We start from the raw sequence: 22856 nt of genomic DNA on the forward strand, positions 1-22856 counted from the left end.
CCTGGGTTAGGCTTTTGTTCTCCCAAGAAATACAAAGGGGAAAAAGTTACAAGAACGTCTGTCAAAATAAGAGTGTTAGGAGATACACAACAAGAAGTGATGGATTATAATAAAGAAAAAAAAAAAGCTATCTGAGTCTGCTTTGCCTGACAGTCTCAACATCACTTGATGGATGATTTGCCAGGGTTCACCATTTGTGAGTCATGTATCCACCTTAAACTGTAACACTGTGGAACACTGTGTATCTCAGTGTCTAATCAGAATGGCCTGGTCTGAACAATCTCACTCTGAAAAGGGTGTACAGCAGCTTTTATTGCAGGTTTGTTATCCATGATAACATGATTCACTACTTGCAGTTCTCTCCTCAAACTTTCCTAGTTTAAATGAGAAGAATAGAACTGTGTTATCTTTATTTTCACCCTTTGGAAGGCAAGAGAAAAATATTTATTCCTAATCCATAGAAAGCAAAGAAAACTGAGGTCATTTAATCTTTAGCTGCATAATGTTAAGCCTGAAAGAAGACCTCAATTTTTTTCAAAGGTCATACTTTATAAATCCTGTATTTCTGTACCTAGTTGCTCATATCTCACTACTGCTACACATAAAATAATTGAAACCTTTTGTATCTGCACTCTTGTATTTATAGTTTCTGTACCTGCTCTGCAGACTTTGCAAATTTTAGGTAAAGAAAACTGAGGGCTATCTAAAGACCAAGCATACAGTGGATGCCCTTACTGCCCTAGGAATTTAAAGAGACCCACTGTTTTAATTTACTAGATCAGACACAGTCACAACCCAAGTGATTCTGCCACAACTCAGTGTCCAAGGAAACTCTGGATCAGCATTCCTGGAGAGGTTAGGGAGACAGCTGGCAGCTTAAACACTACTTCTATCTTTGTGCTTAAAGATGGTCTAACCAGGTAAATGGCAGGATTCTTTCCTCCTCTTCCCAAACTACTCTTGTTTCATAGTGTGACAGACTTCATACTCCAAAACTACCAGTCAATTACTGGCTACATTTATATTCAAATATCTTTTAAATCATCCTATTCATTGGTCATCTTCTGGAGCCAGGAAAGGATTTTATTTTTGCTTTAAACTAAAATGAGATGGAACTATTTGAATATGCAAAAAGAAGTCTGAAATGGGTTATCATGATTCTTCCCCCCATCAATGAAATTCACATATTTTATTTTTAAACGTAATATATTTTTGATAAAATGTCATATAATAAATAACAAAAAATAAATAACCATATAAAATACACACCAAATATTTCAAAGCACAATAAATTAATGTAAAATAAGTAGTTGGTGCCAGTATGATGAATAGACTGTTTCCCTAAGGACCTGAGGGTGCCTATTTTATGCTGCTCAATGCCTGTGTGTGCATGCCCCATTGAAGTTTATTAGAGCCCAAACCACTGCTGTGCACACCAACTCTTATGCCTAAAGAGTTAACCAGCCCTAAGCCACCAGAGCTGCTGCCAAGTGGAACACCAAGTGGATGTGGCTCAATATGCTCTAAAAATCCAGGCATTACTCTAAGTGCCCGAGTACTAATTCAGAATGAGATGTCAGTGTGTCAGACACAGCTGATGACATTTTGATGGAAGCTGAAAGCCAGAACCCTAAGTGTGATCTACAAAAGCCTCCTTCAGCCACCACCCAAATCTGCATTTAAGGAGCTGCTCTTTCAGTGTGTCTGCCAGGTAAATCTGGCAATCTTGCAGGACATCCAACACTGCCACCTATGATGAAGTTGGAGGAGTTACACAGCTCCATAAAACACATCAGAAAGTTCTTTGGAAATCTCCAAAGAGTTATGAGCTCCAACTCAAAAGATGTGCTTTAACAGCTCCTGGAGAAGGGACTCAAATGCTCTGCACACCATTTCCAACACCTGCAACTGAAACCCACAATTTGTGCTCTCTTTTGTTACCTGTTACCTGGACTGAACCATCCCCCACCATGGCTCTGTAAAGCAGAAGGGCTGGAATGAAAGCACACTTTTGTGTTTTTCTGATGGGTGGCTCTGCACAGCAGAGCAGGTATCTCAAATCCATTTCAGGTGCATCACTCTCCCAATCCATTGCATACAACTTCAGTGCTACATAGAATGAGTCTGAAATTTAACCTGCAAGCCATGCATGATAGTCAGGTATCTCAAAGTGATTGCCTGTGTGCCTGTCCCAGGGCTGAATCTCCTGAGATTTCAATACTCCAAATCTTCCCAAACTCATACATTAAATTCCTCAATGGACACTGAAGATCAAAACCATGGTTTGAACTTCTTTGTTCCAATATCCTCCTATGCCATGAGGAGTTAATACTCCAGTACTTGATGGCAGGGGTCTCCATGTAATGCTTCTAATAGCGCTCGGAGATCCTCAGAAGCAAGGTGCTATGTAAGCAGAGAAAGCATTATTATTTAATGACTTGAGGAAAAAAATCCCTTGTTTCAGAAAAATGGGAAGGTTATAGGTCCATAAAATGCAAAAACAGCCACTTGAAACTATACCTGAAGGAGTATGTAAAAAAATTGCATTTGTTGGGGGCTTCCTTTCCTATTACTAAAAAGAAAAAATACAGCTTGATTAGAAAAGTACAATTTAGGCACCTATCAACTCAAAAGCTTCTTTGAAGTATATTTTACCTACTCCTTCAACATACAATCTGTATCACTTTATTGATGAATATTTGCACAAATTGCACTGGTTGGCTATTATCATATAATTATTTAAAAATTCCTCTTCACAAATTTTAGCAAGAACAATATTAATTCAGTGGTATAGACATTCACGGTGAAACACAAAGCTCTGATGCCTATAGCACAATATTATGGTTCCTTACAACCAGTTTTGTACCCTTTTAGGAATAAAATGTTAATGTCAAACTTTCACAATAAATTTAACTTTGCTTCCCAGCTTGACCCTCTTTTCCACACAGTTTTGTTTCAAGTGTTGTCAAGTCTAAATGCAGCTATTATAGCACATTTCTTCTTTTGTGACTTAATGTTGTAATTTGTAAGGAAAATGTAAGAATAATTATTGATGTAACAATAAAGCATGGGTATACTGCAGATAATTCTGGATTTTTAACTAGGAAATGTAGGTTCACAAAATTATCCTCTGTCCTCCTTTCAGTGAGCTGTCACCCTGTCCATATCTTACTTCCATGAATTTAATATTTTGAACCGCCAACTTTGTCTTCATATTTCACAATATTTCATAAACATAAAGCAAATATGATGCTGCTAAGTAAGAGCTTGAAATACAATCTTCTTACAGAAATATGTATGTCTAAACCAGCTTCCCATTTTATTGATTGCTCTGTGCAAAAACATGAAAGCATAAATACTAGGAGTTGATTCGTTTTAATTTCTTTGCACTTAGCCATGGCCTCAGTCTAAAGAAGGATCTAACCAGTCTGACAGTCAAAGATTAACAGTCCTGCCAGACCAACAGGCTTGACAAAGGAGCTTAACTTAATCCTTAAGGCAGTATAAGATGTCTTATGTGTATTACTGCATAGGAGCACAACTTTAATAAACACAGTGTAATGTAATTTTCAGTAGTTTTACTGATGTCAAGTATGGGATATGAAGCAAAAAATAATTTGACAGATCTATTTGTTTTCCAAGGGTAACTATTTTTTAGAGATTAATTCTGTTTTGAATTTCAGTCTCAGTGCTTTGCAAGGACTGATATACAAAAAAGCATTAAAAAAAAAAAAGAGAGAAAAAGAGACAAGCAGATGCAACCTCATCATTCACAATCATGAGGGACTCAATTTCAGCTAAACTGGCTTACACACTGGTCTGTTACAGCTCGTTTTACCTCTGATCTCAGTCACAAGGTTTTCATCCACTTGCTGTGAACAATGCATTCAATTTTAAGAAGTTCTGAGAACTTAAATAACTATTAGGTCCTTGGACTTAGAATAACATGGATGAGATCACCTCTTGCACCTTCAAAAAGAATTAATCTTCTTTTGTTACTTGCTACAGACTGTGAAAATTAACGAACATACCCGGAAGTTCAAATGTCAGGACATTAATTTTCATGTTAAAATTATTTTTTTCACATTATGCACTACAAATATGGTATGTCATCCTCATAACATGCTGACAAATATACCTAAAAAGTGGCATAATTAAAAAAAATTTTTTGAGAAATATTAATAAAGGTGATGCATCATATCATCAACCAATTTATTATATAAGAGTCTGTCTGAGAGCAGTGATAGAAGCACAGTGACTCAGTCTCTGTTAGCACACACTCTAATTCCAGGTGCTCCCAGTGCAGCTGCCTCACTGTGCTCCTTAGCAATACAAAACCTCAAAGACAGGTCTGCAGGTCTGTGAGGTGCCTCAAATCTCAGTTTGATCTGAAGATACATGCTCTCGCAGTTTATATGATGTCTGTGTATGGGATATATTGCTCTTCCATCCTGGCAGCACTGACAGACTGACAGCCACCCACACCTTGTACTGCAGCCCAGGATGCTGCACACCCCTCATGAGGGCAGGAGCGTGATCCCTACACTTACAGGTGGGTAACAAGCTGTGCCAGTTTCAGATCAGCACAGCTGGGAGTGAAGGGTGATTCTAAAGCCTCATTTCACTTTCCATCTCAAAATGTCCACAGGCATAATTAAAGATCCCTGAAAGCTGTTTTGTATTACATAAACTGCTACAGATCAAAAGGGTTCACTGTGCTGGAAGAAATCAGACACATTAATAGCAAAGATACCCTCCTGGCCCTGATATCCCTCCTCCACATGTACCAGCTGCACAAAGTACCTCAATTATGCCCTTAAACCATCAGGGACACATCAACGCTACCCCTGAGAAAGAATATTCAGCATATCTGTAACTAGGTTCATTGCTTCTTTGCACTGCTACTGAGACATAAAGCAGATACAGCAAAAGTGGAAAATGCAGCTCTAGTTTTGATTCTACTTGTAAAAACCAGAGCTTTTGGCTATTCATAAAAATTAAATCAAAATTAAACCCATTAATATGATAATTACACATGGAAAGAGTAACATTAAGGCTCAAAGGCAAACCAGTCTCTTGTTAGTGAAGATGTTACTAAATATCCTATCAGCAACAATTCTTCACTGACCAAAATTAAGATACAGTTGTCAATATTTTCAAAGCAATATATACATGGTAAGAATATCAGAAAAGACAAATGAAAACACAAACATTACAAACGGAATAACCTGTGCATACAGAAATAGTCATGTTACAAGCAAGAAAAACCACATAGCTTCATGCTCAAACATGATTTTGTAAAGCAAAGGAATTAAAATCTTTTCTTCAGTGAGTATCTATCCAGTGAAAACAGCAGATTTTGTTCTAAGTGGTGACTCAGATGCTCTCTGAACCAAATTTAGTGTCTCATTTCAAACTCTGAAAACCCGATCCACAACGTCATCTATCATATTAGGCTGCAGTACAAGAAAATAATTATGAAAAATAGTCTTTTTTTGTTAAGTGTACTAAACATGTGGCAAACTAATGACCAGAATTTAAGTGACAAGAGTACTCTCAGTTATATTCTCCAGTCATACCAGGCAAAAAATTCCTGGCAGTGTGGCAGAGGCTGAAAATGCTCCTCTGGAGCAGAGTTAGGAAGCCATCAGGACATGGACCAGGAGCTTTTTTTCTGGGAGATGCAGGCAAATACTGACCATGCTCCACACAGCCAACCACACTCCAGCACTCCAGTTTATTGTCCAGTGCCCAGGAGTCGAGTGCAGCACTCACAGAAGCTCCAAGTGAATGCCACAAAGCCACACCAGTGTGCTGAGCCCAGGACAATAAACCCTGCCTTTCAGTCAGGCTTATTAGTTCTGGCTTAGCAACAGGCAAACTGCAGTGGCTCTGCTGCCAGAGCAGAGCCTGTGCATCTCCAAGCAGCTCAAAGGGAGGGCAGAGTGTGCTCCTGTCTGCTGGCAAAATCCCATCCTGACATATGCTTAGACATCGTGTCAGCTGGCACCGGGCAAGCCCTCACTGAAGGGCTGGGTATTATGTACAGTCCCATTCATGGTCGAGGGAGTTCTCAGGGATAATGTGAGCAATATTATAACAAAGTGTCTCATTCTTCCTCAGGCTCATGAATCACTATTAAAAACAGAAAGAAATCTGGAGTGGTGTTCCAAAGAGAATACGTAAGGAGGTGAAAAAATGGAAATAGCAGTGACTTTGTTACAGGCATTTTGTTTGTAAAATGTATTTAAGATAGTTAGCAATAATATCAACAATGACCAATTTATGGAATACAAACTCTAAGAAAGAAATTACCTAAATATAACATTTAGTGTTTTATCATATTTTTTTTAAATGGGAGTTCACCTGCAATTATCCAGGCACAGGCAGATGAGCTGAGCAAGGACAGGCAGTGCTAACTCTGCAATGCTTCAGCAGCTGCATTCAGAACACTGGCTGTATTTTGAGGTTTTATGTTTCTATTTTAGAGACAACCAATACGCTGAGATGTGTAAAACTAACCCTTTTACAGTAGCATTAGGACTAAAACAGACAGCAATCAAATTTAGGAGCACACGTGACATTATTTTAATCTCCATGGATGAAATGAGGCCAAGTGTGAGAAGGACTGACCCAAAGATGTCACACTGAAAGCTCTAAGAAAGCAGGGAAGGGACAGGACAGGTTGTGCAACAGCACATACTCCCTGTGAGCCTCTGAGCTCTGCACTGACTGAGGATAAAGCTGGGAAAGCACTGCTTCCATGTATTTGGGCAAAAGCTTTCTCATAAGGACCATGGACAAGTCTTGGAAACCGTGTTTTCTCAACATGCCTTTGCTGTGGCTAAAGGTTCGGTCTCTTCAAATACAACGTGTACATAATCTGATATTTGTTAGAACACCAAATGCAATTTCAGTCCTTGGCACCGCACTTGAGAACTGCCCAGATGTGTTGTTGGCATGTCCTTACCACTATTCCCCAGGCACTCCACGGAGCTTCCACCTATCTTGACCTCCAAATGCTACAGAAAGCACAGAGCAGAGCCAGCCCAGCTCCAGAGGAAATGTGGCTGCCAAAGACCAGGATTTACTCACTCAGATACAGCCTGACTTCTGGTTTCAAGCTAACAAGGCTGTCTCAAACTACACCAGGCAGACTCACTGACCCAGCCTCTGCCAGCCTTGGAATCTCTGCATCATTTCATCAGCCCACAGCCACATGCTACCTTCCGTCTGCTGTGTCAACTGTGGTTGTTTAAAATATACTCTTAGATTATTACATCCCTCACTTTATTACATTTGGGGTATACTATGCATGAAATATAATAGAGCTGAAGCAGAAAACATTGTATGCTATGACAAGAGGGATTGAACTGAAAGAGAATAGGTGTTGTCTGGATATTAGAAACTTCTTCACTGTAAGTGTAGTGAGGCCCTGGCACAGGCTGCCCAGAGAAGCTGTGGTTGCCCCATCCCTGGAAGTGTTCAAGGCCAGGTGCTACAAGGCTTGGAACAACCGGGTCTAGTGGGAAGTGTCCCTGCCCATTGTGGGGTGAGGAGTGAAACAAAATAATCTCTCAGGTCCCTTCCAAGCCAAACCATGGTAGGGTTCTAGGATGCTGTTTTGTACAAGCCACAAGCATGAAGCTCACTGAAATGGAACAAAAGTGTCTGTCCACAGAGAACAGTAATGCAGGCAAGAAAGTTTAGAACAGAATGAGCCTGGCTGTAACTCATGTCACTACCTGCAAAACAGCCTGGTATCTCAAGCTGGGAAAAAAGGTTCTAACTTCATGCAAGCAAACTGGTAAGCAGCCCATACACGGTGATGAATGCAGTCTCTAGAACCGTGTTTCTCAGCCAGCCATTTTTTAAACATAACAAAAGTTCCTTTAACTTTCCTGTGCACAAGACTTGGTACATTTTCACAAATTTGCACTGTGGAATTTTTCTTTTCTTTAGAGCTAGCTCTTAGGCTGATGCTCTTCTGTTATTACATCTACTTTTATGACTTGCTATAGCTGTGGGCAACATATATTATAACAGTACAAAATTTACAGACTACTTTGTTTCTGCAATATTAACATCATGCCAATACCTGAGGATGCTAATAATACACTAGATGCAAAATATATTATTTGCTAAACAAAAACGCATATTCCAAATATACTGAATGTTTATTGGGAAACATTTTCCTCTTCCAGGTTATTTCTAACTAAGCCATCCATTCTGTAATGGAAATTTTTTGCAGCTGCAATGAATTCCTAACATGTTGTATTAAACAAGACACATATTTATATATTCTTCTTCTGTGTTACTTACAATAGTCCATATTATTAAATATAAATTAAGAAAACCTGATCTATGCTGCCTGTTTACCATATAAACCCATTACTATTCCCTTATCTTGGACAATGAACACTTTATACCACACTGCCATTGTGAAAAAATATTCTACTAATCTATTAAATGTATCAGTTTTCCCTCTCTGTGTTTTAAAATAATCCAATCTTTTTCTGAAGTTGTCTCACAAGGTTTCAGTAAGGATTCAGTATTCACTACTGCATGTAATAAACACAGCATGTTTCCCTTCCTTCCCAGACACAGTGTTACCAGATTTGCCTAACCCAGTTCAAATTTGCTGGATTTTCTACAGCAATGTGTACGTGTTCCTCAGTGCCCAGCTCTGTCTTTCATATGGACTACCAAGGGACACCTCAGAGCTCCACTTCCCCAGCTGCATTTTGCACTTCTGTTGCAAACAAACACTCTGAAGGCAGAAAGCTTCAGCCTTGACTAGTTCCCTCTCCTCTTGACTCCTATTTTTTACTGCAATTGGTTATTTTTGGATTGACAATAGAGAACAATTAACAGCAGTTTTTGAACTGAAAGTACTTGCTTTTCCAGCTGACAGCAAACCTTAGTAGTTAACCCGGTCTTAGCACTTCAGGTTTTAACTCTTGGAGAAAGAGTGATGACTAATGGAGATTGTGTGGGGATGAGGTGAAACAGAGTGAGGTTAAATACCATGATGCTTCACCTCACCTTCAAAGTAGCTTTTGTGCTGTCACATCTGCTTATATCAGCACCAAACGACTGCTGATTTGATCATAATTGCCCTAATTAGAAGTTCAATTAATGCACTGAGTTCTTCCTATCAGTGCCACCTCAGCACCAAGGACGAGCACACAGCGTTACTGAGCAATACAGGTTACTGTCCTAAGGAAGGTCACTGGGAAAAGGAAACTACCTGCAATCCACTGCTTTGAGGATATCACATAGTTAGGATGCCACTCAATATCCACTTATGCCCCAGGACAAGCAGAAAGGGAGAATTTAAGGAACTCTATTGAGAGATATCCATCAGCTGTGAGCAAAAATTACATTTCCTGTCATTGAAAATCTCATTTAGTTCAGACTTGCTTCCACCAAGGATTAAGAACCTTCAAAAGAACACTTTGTCTTCACAGGAAGATGAAAATAGCCTAGAAATCTCACAGTGAAAGATCATGTGAAAAAGAAGTTCACAATATAGCAACTTTAAATGGTTATCAAATATAATATACTTCAACACATACTAAAAATACAAATGTGGTCATTGAAATTAATGCTGAAAGTGAAGAGAAAAAAAATTACGGAGTTTTGCATAAGAGCTGAACAAATTTCACCAGTAGACAAAATATCACCAATTCCCTGCCTGAAAGTACTTTGCAAATCCACTGAATTAAGAATTTTGTATGTTCACAAACGAAGACAGGTAAGCAGACAGGGAAACAGACAGCATCCACATATTAAAATATTATGTGTATGATATTCATAAAACAAGCATATTTACTCATTCTTCATAAACTTCATTTACTCTTCTTTCATAAATCAGGATAATTTGTGAAAAATTCATATAATCCAGAATCAGTCAAAAAAAAGAAGCGCAATAATGAACATCTTCATGCTTCTGCAGTTTTTCTTCTACAAACCAAAAAAGAGAAAAAAAAGCAAAAAAACCTGCAAAAAATCCACCAAACAAACACTCTGTTTTGGTCAGCTGCAAAAATAAGATAACATATCATGACCAATATATGGTATCAGATATTGTGGTGAGATGTGACTTTTTTTAAATGTGAGAAAATTAAAACACAATTCTGCATCAACTGTCAACCTGAATACCTACTATTTATGTTTTTACTGAAATAAATTATCAATATCTGGTGAAACAGTCTCTGAAATAAACTTTTTGCTTCAGTTTCTATGAAAGAATAAGGCTATATCACATAATGTCACAAATTACATAGGGCAAGATCTTCACCCAGTATAAACTCCAAAACATTCTCTTGTTTGCAGTATTACAACAATGATTGTCACTCCTTTATCTTCCCAATCACCAGGAAATGATGAGAACATGGCTAGTTTGTGGTTGGGTAGGTTTTTATCCATCCTGCTACATTAATGAACATTTACAACATCATGCACTAAATGCATACCAAGCATCTTCCAGTTTTCAGGGACATTTCAATATTTAATAGTACCTGTGCTCTTTTGAGATTACTTTTTTAAAGCAACAGATGCTGACTTCTGCCTGGACCACTACCCCTGCTATTTAGATTTTATCTTTAACAGCACTTGTTTTAGAAAGAATTAGGCAATAGTGTTAACTGTAAAATATGACTTGCTTATTATCCTAGTTAACATCTCTCTCAAGCACACACTGGAGTCAGAATTCTACAAAAGATGGGTCCAACAGAACACAGCCTTTTTCATAAAATAAATACATAAACTGCACAGCACCCGATATATGTAAACATTTAAAAATATTTCAAGATATTCTAAGTAGAAGCAGTGCTATGCTAGAACGACTGGTTCCTTTCAGACATGCCAAGCAACCTGGAAAACAGGAAAATGTACTATAATTTGCTGTCATTGCTGTGAGCTCTGTATTGCCCTGTGTGGGCAGCTAGTGCACACAGAAACTACTAAAAATTTTAGACAAGGATCACCAAAATGAAGGTAAGCCTGAAAAAGCACACTACTGCAGTAGCTCAAAAGTAAGAAATTGTAAAGTACAGGACAGTCATTATTTAAAAGCTGTGTAAATCTGGAAAAACAATTGTCTGTGCTCCCTGTGTGTGGATATTCAATTATGTTTCCTGACAGTCATGGTATTTTTTTTTTAAGATGACACCTTTATAAGGATTTAAATAAACCTACAGCTTATCAGTGGTAGGTAACTATGGTACCTTAAAATACAAAAAGCCAGGAAGCCAAGAGAGCACTGAGCAAAGGGCATTTTGGACTCCCACCTTGCCCAGGTCTCAGACAGATGGAAGAGTCCCCAACAAGGTTATTCTAGAATAAAGTCTCCCCCTTGTGGATCTCTCACATAATAAAAACCCCATCAAATCCTTAATTGTGTAATAAAGTTTGTGTTCCTTCCTTTGCAGGTAAGAATTTCAGTGGCAAATAGGAACATGTAATGAAATCATAGTACATGGTTTACATAACTCTGTGGGCTTGATCCCACCTCAGGCAAGACAAGCTGTTTTGCTGTAAGATACATTATGGTTCTGTGATAAATTCATTAAAAACCAATAAAACGTTCAAAATAATTTGATTCCTTCTCAACTCTATGTTTAGTTATGAAGGCTGGTTTAGTGAAGCCCCTCAAAACTATCCAGCCCCAAACTGTCAATGGTTTAGTGAGGTAAAAATTAAAATTCCAAACTCATTTGACTTCATTACTAAAAATAATATAAAGCATGGTAAGATTCCCATCTGATTTTAAGTGCACAAAGTTTACTATCCCAAAAAAAGTAGTTTCACCCAAGAGCAACTTCTTGCAACTCAGAGATTAAGGAGCTATAGCAGCACTATTTGCAGAATGACTCTTCCTCAAACACTTCATTAACTACACTATTCTCTGATCTGCATTAATTTAGAGGGATCATCAAGATTTCTTTGCATATGATAATTCACATTATCATAAATTAAGAAATCATTGTGATCACTTAAATTATCATGCTGATCTCAATTTGCTCTTAAGGTATTTAAAAGTATTTCTAATAAATCATACATTTTGACTGCAGGATTGATTTTAATTTTTTTTTATTTTCTAAGGAACAAAATCCTTGATGGTGTGAAATATTATTCAATTACATACGTGACAAACTCCTATTTTATTTGCAGCACCAACTGTTGAGTCAATACTGAGCAAAAAGCCTTTTAACTATCCAGAGACATGTTCTCACATTCATTTCAGAATCGTAATATAATGGTTAAATATTTATTTCTTGCAAGTTCTGGAATAGTGCTAGGTTTCCTACTTTCATTAACATTCTCTTATTTGTATGCAGGAATCGCTTTAAAAATATTAGCATTGTAATTTCTTGCTAGCACTATGATAAATCAACAGAAAGGCTTATCCCCATGCCTCCCCAAAGAAGAGCATAATTCTGCTTCCCTCAATGCCAGTGACAAAACCTCTTTAATTTCAGGATAACACCCACAGAATTCATGAAAGATGTCACTTTGACAGTGTAGGACTCCTGTCCTAACTGCAGAGCAGATGCAGCAGCTAAGCAGTGCTACACTCAAAGTGCCTCTGTAGGAGCCAACAGCTCCTTGAACTAGAAGCCACCACTTCTTCCCTTTGTTTCAGTCCTTGACCTCTCAATAACAACTATCAGCAAACCATATTTTCTCTTCAAAATCTGACATTTTTTTAGGATAGAACATCTAGCTATTGGGAACAAAAAGTGATACTATTTATTCATTTCAAACATCCATCAACAATGTCTGTCAACTGCTGTTACTGTGGGACATGCAGAGGTGAAATGCCAAGGATCCACTTGTATCTCTGAATCCAGAGCATTTCTGATATTTTTTTGTTCCAAGAATTCAGCTCAACAAAAATTAAGTATGCACTGCTAAACTGTGAAAGGCTACTAAAGCTAAGTACAGGGGTTCTGATCTCTGATGCTTGACTCATGGAAAAATGGGCTTGCAGGAACTATGAAAGCAAAGACTAGAAACTCATGCAAAAAACATCTTCAACCTGGAAAAAAAAATGACATTTTACTGTATTCTCAGAGACTGCCTGCTTATCTTGACAGTATGGATGAGGAACTACAATTCTTACTGAATATAAAATAAAAGGAGAAAAATAATTGGTAATTATAATATTGCAGGCTATATTTCAAAATCATTGTTACTGAGTACTAAGTGCCCAAATTTTCTGGCAAATAGTCTCCATACATGATCATCCAGCACTACTAAATGAGCTGTATTGCTAGTAGTGACAGACATTTGTAATACATGAAATTTCACAATGAGGACAATTGTTAAATTTTATCCCTGAAGAGAAACATCTTTACTGCCACATACTTACACAGCTCATGTGTCAATACTCACACTGTGATTATGGATCACTAACTTCAGTAGCTGGCAGACAGCTCCTACATATATGTGCATAGCAACTCTCATTAAATGCACCAGAATGGGTACAACACCACAAACATGAAAGGAGCTTTTCCTGTTAAAGCAAATTATGGGATCCAGAAACAAGCACAAGAATGATCCAGACATTCAGTCTACTGCCACCTGTCACTCATGCATGAACACATAGCAAGGCTGATTTCTGTATAATGGTCATTCAGTTTCAGGTCATTCAACCTGACAGATAATTCCAAGATTCTATATGGGAAATTAAGGAAGCCATACTGTGAAAAATCTACCATTCATTGTCATTTCACACCATCACCTCTGTGCTATCACAGTAACATGTACCATTGCTGAATTCATTGCTGCCTTACCTTTGCAAGCCTGTTGTCCTCAAACAAGAGATACTTCTCATCTCCTTCCAGACCGCCCCATCTCTTCAAATACCATGTCCTTTTCACAGCTACAGAATCTTACCTTGCTTTCTTCCTGCAGCTCTCTTCACATTCCTTAAAACTTCCCCTATTCCCTCATTTCACTTGCTATTCAAGCTGTCTTCTCTGCAGTTTCCAACGTCCCACCCAAACCACAGGTTCCCTGAATATGTCTCACCATTCCTCAGTTCTTGCTCTCTCACTGTTCTCTCACCATTCCCAATCCTGCATCCTTTTTTCAAACCATGAATTTCTGTGATTTTTTGCATTCTCCATTTTTTATTATGGATGAAACCTATCTATTCTGGGATTGTAAATCCGTGACAAGTACATGGACTACCAAATGAAATTACAAAAATAAATACATTATTAAGAGACAAAGCCCCTTTCTCCCCCGTCTCCTTATGGCAATGCAGTGTCCTCACTGCTCTGTATACCACAGTGGCACAGCTCTCTGCATGATCTCGTGTGCATTAAATTCAGACAAAGCAAGCAGAGAACACAGCAGGGATAGCACAATATTCTTTCTGACCCACAGAAGTTAGGTGGAAAAGTTATTAAACCTTCAGGAGATTATTACTGTGAGGCATGAGCTGTGTGAAATTAAATTCAGAAATAGAGTATCTGTGGGGTTTGGGCCATATTACAATATATTAAAAAACCAAAGGATCATCTTTCTCCAAAACACAAGGAAACATGAAAATTACCTGGAAAATAACAGAACAGTGATTTTAAGTATGGCCTGTTAATGAGGGGTGTTTGTGAGTCTGGAGAAACCAGTGTGAGGTATTATCAGAATCAGAAGACTACTCACACATGCATTCCAAAAAGCCCACAGATGTCTTTTCAATTACTGCTGGATATAACAACCATGTGCACATCTATCTACACCTATCATACAGTCATGTTCAAGAAGAACAAAAGAATTACAACAGTACACGTCAGACAGTAGGAAGCCCTGGCCAAACTTGCTTTTTCAATAGGCATTACATCTGAGAATTTCCAGGAGAACCATGTAGGAAAGCAAATAAAGCCTACAAGGCACCATCATGTGTTATTTTTCTGTGCTAAGAGCCCTACAGATAACTCTTGCATAGAAAGTTATGCCAGAAGGAACAATAAAAACCTCTGTATATCAAAGTCACTAGGAGCTTCACACAGTACCTCCAAACGGAGCCCAGTAAGTTGTGTGACAACATATCTTTCAGAAGGTTGTCAGTCTGGATGTGAAAACATAAAGTTGCGAATCCTCACTCCTCTTGTTTATTTTTAAAGTGAATTTTTACTGCAAGATGTGTGTGCACTAAACAATATCTGGGGTTTTGGAAGAGGAAGACCTTGAAATTTCCAGCTGAAAGCAACAACATGAACACCAAACAAAAAGCAGAGGAATCTGCCTCCTAAGAAAACTACTGAAGCTTGAGTATCTCTTTGGCATAGATGTGCCACCTTGCTCACTTTATGTCACTACATCTGTCCTGTGAGCCATCAAAGCTTAGCCTGCCTATCTCTGGTAAACAAGTATTATAGTCTGACAATACAGCCTGGTAATTCCTCTGTCAAGGGGAGGGACATCATTTTGCTCACCACTAAAGAAGTGCCCCAAATTTCTAGAATGGAAACGGCGGGTGACAACTTCTGCTTCCCAGAAGGGGGGATGAAAAGGTCATTTGTGCAGGGGACTTTTTTCATTTTTCCTATGACAAAATGAGCTAAGAATAAACACCTACTTATTGACTTTGCCCTCCAGTAAATAAACCTCATTCTTTAACTCTTACTAATATCATCTTAAACATACATTTGTACTGTACCTAGAGCATACAACATTAGAAACACTTCATCTTTCCCTCCCCCTTTCTACCGTGCAAGGGAGAAGAGAAGCAGCACTGCATAAATACCCAACCGCGGGCTGGAGCCCGGCTCCTGACCCCGGTAATTCCTGCTCTTGGGCCAGGCTAAGCCTGGCAGGCAGCGAGGGAGGCAGGGCACGTCGGCCCCGCCGAGAGGAACCGGGCACCTCACGGGCGCAGGAGGGAGAGCTCGGCAGCTCCGGGCTCGGTGCCCCCGAGGGGGCCGGGAAGGAGGGGCGGTCCCGCGGCTCACCTTGTGCTCCAGGACGCTGATGTAGCCCTCCAGGAGGCCGGCCCCGACGGGCAGGGCCGGGTGGCGCTGGCCGCGTTCGGGCGGGCGGCTGGGCACCGCCGCCACCTGCTGCTGCCGCCGCCGCGGCTCCGGGTGGCCCCCGCCGATGCCGATGCCGCCGTACATGAGCAACAAGCTGGTGCACATGGTGGTGAGCGCCAGGCAGACGGCCAGCCCGTGGCGCTGCGGGGGGCAGAGAGAGAGCCGGCTCAGCGGGCTCCCCCCGCCGCGGGGCCCGGCGGGGCGCGCCGCTTCCCCGCCGGCGCACCCGCAAGTTTCACCCGCCACACGCCCGGCAGAAGTGCGAGGAGAGAACTGGGGAAGCCCCTCCGTCCTCCTCCTGTCCCCTCGCCAGCCCGCTCCCGTGGCTCTCTCCTTCTCCCCCAGCCCTGCTTCCTCGCCTCTTCTCCCCTCCGTGCGCCCGGCTACCCGGCGTCTCTCATTCCCGTGCCGCCGTCCCCTTTGGGCATCTCATCCGTGCATTTTAACGAGTGTTGGGGACTGTAGCGCTTCCCCCCGCCCAGATACCTCCAGCCTCGTCCTTTAAGCAGATCGGTTTTCTGCACGCTCCTTAAAACGCACACACACACAAAACCCCCAAACCACGAGCAACACGAATAAAAGAAAGCAGACGGAAAGTTCTTGGTCGCCGCCACCAAGGTTCGGTCGCCTTCGCGCGATGCCGGGAGAGCCGCGGGGATGCAGCCCGGCGAAGGCTGGAGCGTGTGCAGGGTGCCCGGGGCAGCTCCGCTCCGCGCCGCTCCCCTGCTCTCCTCCCCGCCGCCGGAGCCGGGATGAGCCGTGCCAACAATGCACTTACCATCAGGGTCTTCATTTTGTGCGCCTCCCGGCCGCCAGTCCTCCCGCTCCCCGCTAGGCTCGGCATGGCGGGGAAGCCGCAGACATGGCTCGGCCAGGGAAGCGCCGCCGTGGCGGGGATTAGGGGGGAATTACACTCGGCCGGACCCTCGGAGCCTGCCAGAGCCGGGTCCTCGGCTGCCCCGCCCGCCTCCGCCTCCGCCTCCGCCTCCTGCTGCCGGCGCAGCGGCGACTTCAGGGCAGGTGGAAGTTAACTTCTGCCTCCGCTCGGGCGCTGCTCCGCTGCCGAGCCCGCGGCGCGGGGGGGGGGCGGCGGCGGCGGGATCGCCGCGGGCACCGGGCGGGCACCGAGCGGGCACCGGGCGGGCGGCGCCCCGAGCGAGCAGGAGCAGGGGCTGGAGCTCCTTCCTTCCTTCCTTCCTTCCTTCTCTCCCTCCCTCTGCTCAGGCCTCTGTCCTGCTTGTGGCAGCGGGGCACGACCTTCACGTTACATTATTTGTATTTTTCCCTAGCGGAAAATTTCTCGTTCTCCCACCGCTACCTGGCTTTCCTGGAGCTGGCAGCGATCAGGCAATACTTTAAATTCACGTTAGTAAAAAAAATCGACGCCCTCAACTCCTTGTGCGGTGCTGACAATGCCCCCTCACACAGTCTTGCCTAAGCTCTAACAACCGGTTTCAAACCCTTTTGACAGAAGCTGTCTTCATCTTATAAATGAAATCTCACAGACTTGCTCCCCATGCCATCTCTCTGGTTTCTGAAGGCGGACATTTTCCCACTCCCACAAGCAGCCTTTTAAAGTTTTTTATTCTTTCTTTGTGTTAATAGTGTACAGTTCAGTTGTGAAAAGTTTATCAGATCCCAGATTACAAATATCTTTTGCTGTGGGAATCCCACGTTTATAAATGGTGCCTCTTCTACACAAGCCATTTCTAGGGTTGATCTCTACGAAGTTACTAGACTGACTGCATTAAAAAAAAATCTATCTCCTAATCATGAAATTATTTCACTTGAAACTACTCATCGAAATAGTAGCTCTAATATATGGCTTCACATCTAACCTACAGCTATGTGGTATTAAAAATTATATTAAGGAGAAAACTATCAACAGAGTAACTCAACCATGGTCACAATAGCACATTTCTCAAGGCTGGAAGTGTCATTGAAATCAATTTTTTATCTTTGTTAATTCATTGGAGGACTAACAGTGAAACAAATATACCATCTCTAGCGTGGGCACAGCATGCTGCAATTAGTGCCTTTTAAGAGAGGAAAAAGAAAGATGAAGGTGTGGTTCACCAGCGGATAACGCAGTAAACACAGCTTTATCACTCCACGGAAGACACCAGTTACACACCCGCTGTTTGTGCGGTTTGTAGGGTTGGTTTCAACAGCACCAGTTGTTCAGACAAACAGAGCACTGTAAGAACCTTATCAGGTCTTGGTAATTCTTTATTATGTCGTTGCACTTGACGCTCAAATTAGTGAAACAAAGGGCCAACTTGATGAATCATTAAAGCAAATTATCTGTGGCTTTCCAAGGCTTCCTGTAAGAAACTACAGAAGGCAGCTCATGCATTTTACAGTGCTGTTTCTCAACTACCAGCAAGCAGGTTGCTGGTGACTGACCTTTCTGAGTCTTTCATATATATTTTGCAGTGCCAAAGTGAAGCATCATTTTTATGATTTAGGCTCCTGGCTGTATGTTAGACATCTGTTACACAGTATGTCTGACCAAATTCATTAAACTTATGGGTTTTGGTAGAATAGGCTGATTTAAAAATCTACTGATAAAGGAGACAAACTAAATTTTCTAATTTAATGGTTGACTTGAATAATGTCCAGCTTTCTGCTTGTCAAAAATTTAATTAGATTGCCATTTTGGTCATAGACTGTATTCTTGGCAGTCAAATGCTCACTGAAACAAATACAGTAGTGTAACGTAAATCCTATGGAGGTTTTTGTGTAAGCACAGGAACTTTAAAAATCATCTGGAAAACAGCCCAGCTATTCAATTTAATTTTAAATTCCTATGAACTAATATGAACTAGCTATCTGGAGGTTTGGGGGTTTTAACACTATTGGAATCTGCATACATGTAAATATGAATCTGTATACCCAATAGACAGATTTGCAAGGAGAAGAGCATAGGCTGCACTTAAGAGCACTTAATCAACTTGGAAATGAGTCAATACAGAAAACTTCTTAAAGTCCATTTGACTTTCTGCTTCAACCAATTTATTTTCTATATGCAAGGGATAATGAACGACCCATGCATTTCTATTCCTCCTTAGAGCTGGAGGTAAAGACAAATTAAAACATAAACAGCTGTTTTCCCTAGCCCAGGAGAAAAAGGGGCAGAGTGGTAGTAGGGCTTTCCAACCAAATCTGACTGAGGAGAGCTTTTCGTCTGCATGGAATGGTCTGGGTTGTCTCCTCTTCAAACTTACCCTTCCCATTTTCATCTTTCTAGTAGCTACAGGCTGACAAAATAGCCATATGGAATAAAAATCTGCTTGTGGCAGCTTCAGGAAGACCTAAGATGCTAATGACAACATAAAAATCCATGCAGAGTGAGAAATCTGTGAAAGAAGTAGTGGTGCAGAGAGAGAGAAACCTCTAAAAACTGACAATGGACTTGGAGCAACAGAGTTCTTTCACTGATTCCTAAATAAAACCGCTCAAATGGCAACTTCCCCTGAGATGTCTGGATGTATGAAATAACTACCTTTTTGTAATGCATTTTAGCCCAGTTTGTCTTTCAGAGATTTCTTTAGATAGATATAAAATAACCCTTTGAAGCTATGGCTGATTTCTCATGAAGTTCCTAAAGAGATTATATGGCATAATTTACACCTTACTATAATGCACAGTTATAAACATACTTTCCACATAATGGTCGGCCTGCAATGAGTACTCAAGCGGAGGAGCCTCCATGCCAGTGCACCTCAGCAACTGGTAGTGGAAATATTTGGTGGAATTTGGGATGAGGGCAATGGTGGGTGTTTCTGTGGATGATCCAGATGTTGTTTTCCCTAAGTGCATTGTCTACCACCTATGTGATCTTGCTGTGCCTGTCTCCTTTCCACCATGGCCAGAGGCAGTGTTTGCACATGCAGTCAGTACACAGAATGCCTCTAAACTGGAAGCTGCAGCTACCCTTCAGCCTTGTCACCTCCTCAGAACAAAAGCCCAGACAGTCTTAAGTGTTTAATTATTGGCAGTGTGGTTCTTTTGCTGGGAAAAAATATATTTTAGAGAACTGATTTAGATCTGTGCCTAATTTTAAAGAGAATAAGAAAAAGGGAGGTTTTGTTTATCTACTACCCTTCACAAAAGAGGGAGAAGAAAAGGGATCTGGTGTGATATAAGTAGTTAAACTCTAGGTGAGTTCTGCATGTCACTCTGCAGGAGTGCTGAAAGCACTTAAATACATTCCCATCACACTATGTGTATGAAGGTGTTTTTCAGAAAAATATTGGTGATAGAAGTGCTTAAAATAGATTGGAGGGGTGGGGTTAACTGTATCAGGACCACTTTGATATCCTTATGCCTTTGAAATGCAGAATGAGTTACTAAGATTTGATAGGCAGGAAACATGAGAAAATATTTGTAAAATATTTAAAATTAATCTAAAAGTGACTCCTGGTCAGTTGCATCATTCTGACATTTCCATTATATTCTGTGATCTGTGAAGCCCTGGATCTGTCTCCAGGAGCTGGACCTCTTGGCTCTACTGAAATAAACTCCTACAGCCATTTTATCCATCTCTGCTTGCTGGGGCAAGGAGCTCACTTGGAAGTGTAAAGCTCCCACTTCTGCAGCCTCGTGAGGTTGGAGCTTAAACCATGATCACCAGCATAGAACAGAACAGTGCTTGTCCTGGGCCTGCAGCCAGTGACATTTGGGAGGATGGCTGGGAGTGCCACATTTCAGAGGAAAGAAGGGAGACTTTTTTTGACTGACTACCTAGAAAAGCAAGACTAAAGGTGCTAAGGAGGTTGGAATATGATGGGAATTTGTGTGGATTAATGGACAGCAGGGCAGTCAAAAATATATATAAAATGAAATACATCACACTGATATCACCTCCATGTGTTGTTTTATTATTTATGTGTATATGAAATTTTAACCTCTTTTTCCTGAGAAAAAGGGCTGCATTTTTGCCTTGCAACACAACCAATGGAAAACATTCAGCAGCCAGCAAAGTAATGAGCCTACACTATAGATTTTTCAAACTGCCCAGTGACTCATGAAATGCTTCTCAAAACTCGAAATATGCATTGAGAATTGGTCAAAAAAAGGTAGAAACAATATTATAGATCAGTCAATACTGCCTCTCCTTTATGAAAGCAGGCTGCCTTTGAACTTCTGACAGAAGCAAACAGTGATAGATGAATAAAGAAATGAAATATTGCATGGAAATGGAAGTGCAAATGAAAACAGGAGGGGGAAATAGTGAGATAAGATCTGCTGAATCTGCTGGTTTTTCCCTTCCTATTTCTTAGTTTCCTCCCCAATCTAAAAAAGGTGCTGGATGTTTCAGAAACAATGTCTAGCTCAACTGAACTGACTCCTCTGCTTTAAAACCACACATGAAACACTGTTCTTCATGCTAATCACTTTTTTGGAGAAGTTAAACAAGACACATACTGGAATATACAGTGCACTCAAAATTACTCATCTAAAGTCAGAAACTTTGAAGATTAAGAAATTAGCAGAGAAGGCTTGAGATGGAGTTCACCAAATGCCACTTGTGGGAGCAAAACAGGCATGACCAGGAGCTCCTTCATGGCATTTTGTTTTACCATTCACTACCAAAACAAGAGAAGGAAGTCATATATTCTGTGTGCAAACAAAGCACAGATTTAACACATGGACAAAAGCAACTGAGGACATCATTACTATGATTTGGTGAGAGATTGGATAAATTTAGATGTGGGGTATCTTTGCTGTAATATATGAGATCTTAAGAGCATCCTGAAGGGCTCAGTTTTCAGTCTACATATGTTTGTTCCTTTGGAGAGAAAACCTACACCAACAGGAAGTCAAAGTGTTAAACACAACAGAATTTCTAAACTTTAAAAAAAACCAAGCAAATATCAGACGTGAAGCATCAGAGAAAAAAGGAAGCAAAGAAGGATAAGTGCTCATTATGGATTGGTTTGCAGTTATGTATTATTAGCAAGTCGATAGAAAAGTCTCCTGCTATTTCTAACACAAACACAAACATTGCTTATGATGACAGGCTGAGCAAAAACTGTGGCAGCAAGGGGATGCACTGGTATCCAGCTGAAAAGGCACAATCATAGAATCAAGTGAAGTCCTTCAGTCACCAAGCTATAGAGATCTTATGGTGGTAATAGCTACCGTTCTTATCTACATGTTTAGGGGAATCATCTCTACTATTCACATAGTATATCACTATATATGCATATGTGTTAATGCAGAGCAATAATGCTAATGTACAGTAGCTGTCAGTGACTTCTGTCATAGCTCAGCAATTTCATGCCTGAATCATGTGTGCCCCTGAAATTATGTAGTGGCCACCTTTGCAAAGTACAAAGTTCTTCTGTTTACCCAGCACACTCCAGAGACAGATACATAAATGAAGTCCTGGGGGGCTCACTGTAGTGCTGAGAGGTCCTGAATACTCTTGTTTCCCAAGAAGCTGACAGAGATGGAGGGAGGATCTCTGCATTCAAGTGAGCTCCCTGTTGTTTCTGGCTGTTTGCAGAGCCAGATGGGGACAGACCTCTGCTACCAGACACCAGAGATCTTGGCTGGGGGTGCAGTCATTTGAAAGGTATGGTGACAGTGGCCATGTTTATGTAGCTTCCTTGGTTAATTGCAATTGCACATGGAATCTAAACCTACCAGAGAGTACAGAGTGCAGCAGCTATAAAATTATTTCCTATGTCCAAATCAGGTCCTGCAAACCACCCTAGACAACTCTTCTAGCCAGGATAAATGTGTATTGTAGGAACTAACCTGGGAGAGTTTCTTCACTGCAAGAGATACCTAACTGGATGC

At 40.8% G+C, this 22856-nt stretch overlaps 1 protein-coding gene across 1 annotated transcript in view; it reads right to left on the reverse strand.

The window, feature by feature from the left end:
* ST6GALNAC5 (ST6 N-acetylgalactosaminide alpha-2,6-sialyltransferase 5) overlaps window positions 1–16989 on the reverse strand; it is a 67187-nt gene extending 50198 nt beyond the window's left edge. The window contains exons 1-2 of the mRNA XM_059478073.1: window positions 16825–16989; window positions 15966–16187 (exon numbers count right to left, since the gene is read on the reverse strand). Coding sequence (XP_059334056.1) covers window positions 15966–16187; window positions 16825–16890 — 288 coding nt within the window. The 5' untranslated portion in view covers window positions 16891–16989. The remainder of the gene's footprint in view (window positions 1–15965; window positions 16188–16824) is intronic.
* Between the last annotated feature and the right edge of the window lie 5867 nt (window positions 16990–22856).

The sequence above is a fragment of the Ammospiza nelsoni genome, chromosome 9, assembly GCF_027579445.1.
Source record: "Ammospiza nelsoni isolate bAmmNel1 chromosome 9, bAmmNel1.pri, whole genome shotgun sequence".
Taxonomy (NCBI): domain Eukaryota; kingdom Metazoa; phylum Chordata; class Aves; order Passeriformes; family Passerellidae; genus Ammospiza; species Ammospiza nelsoni.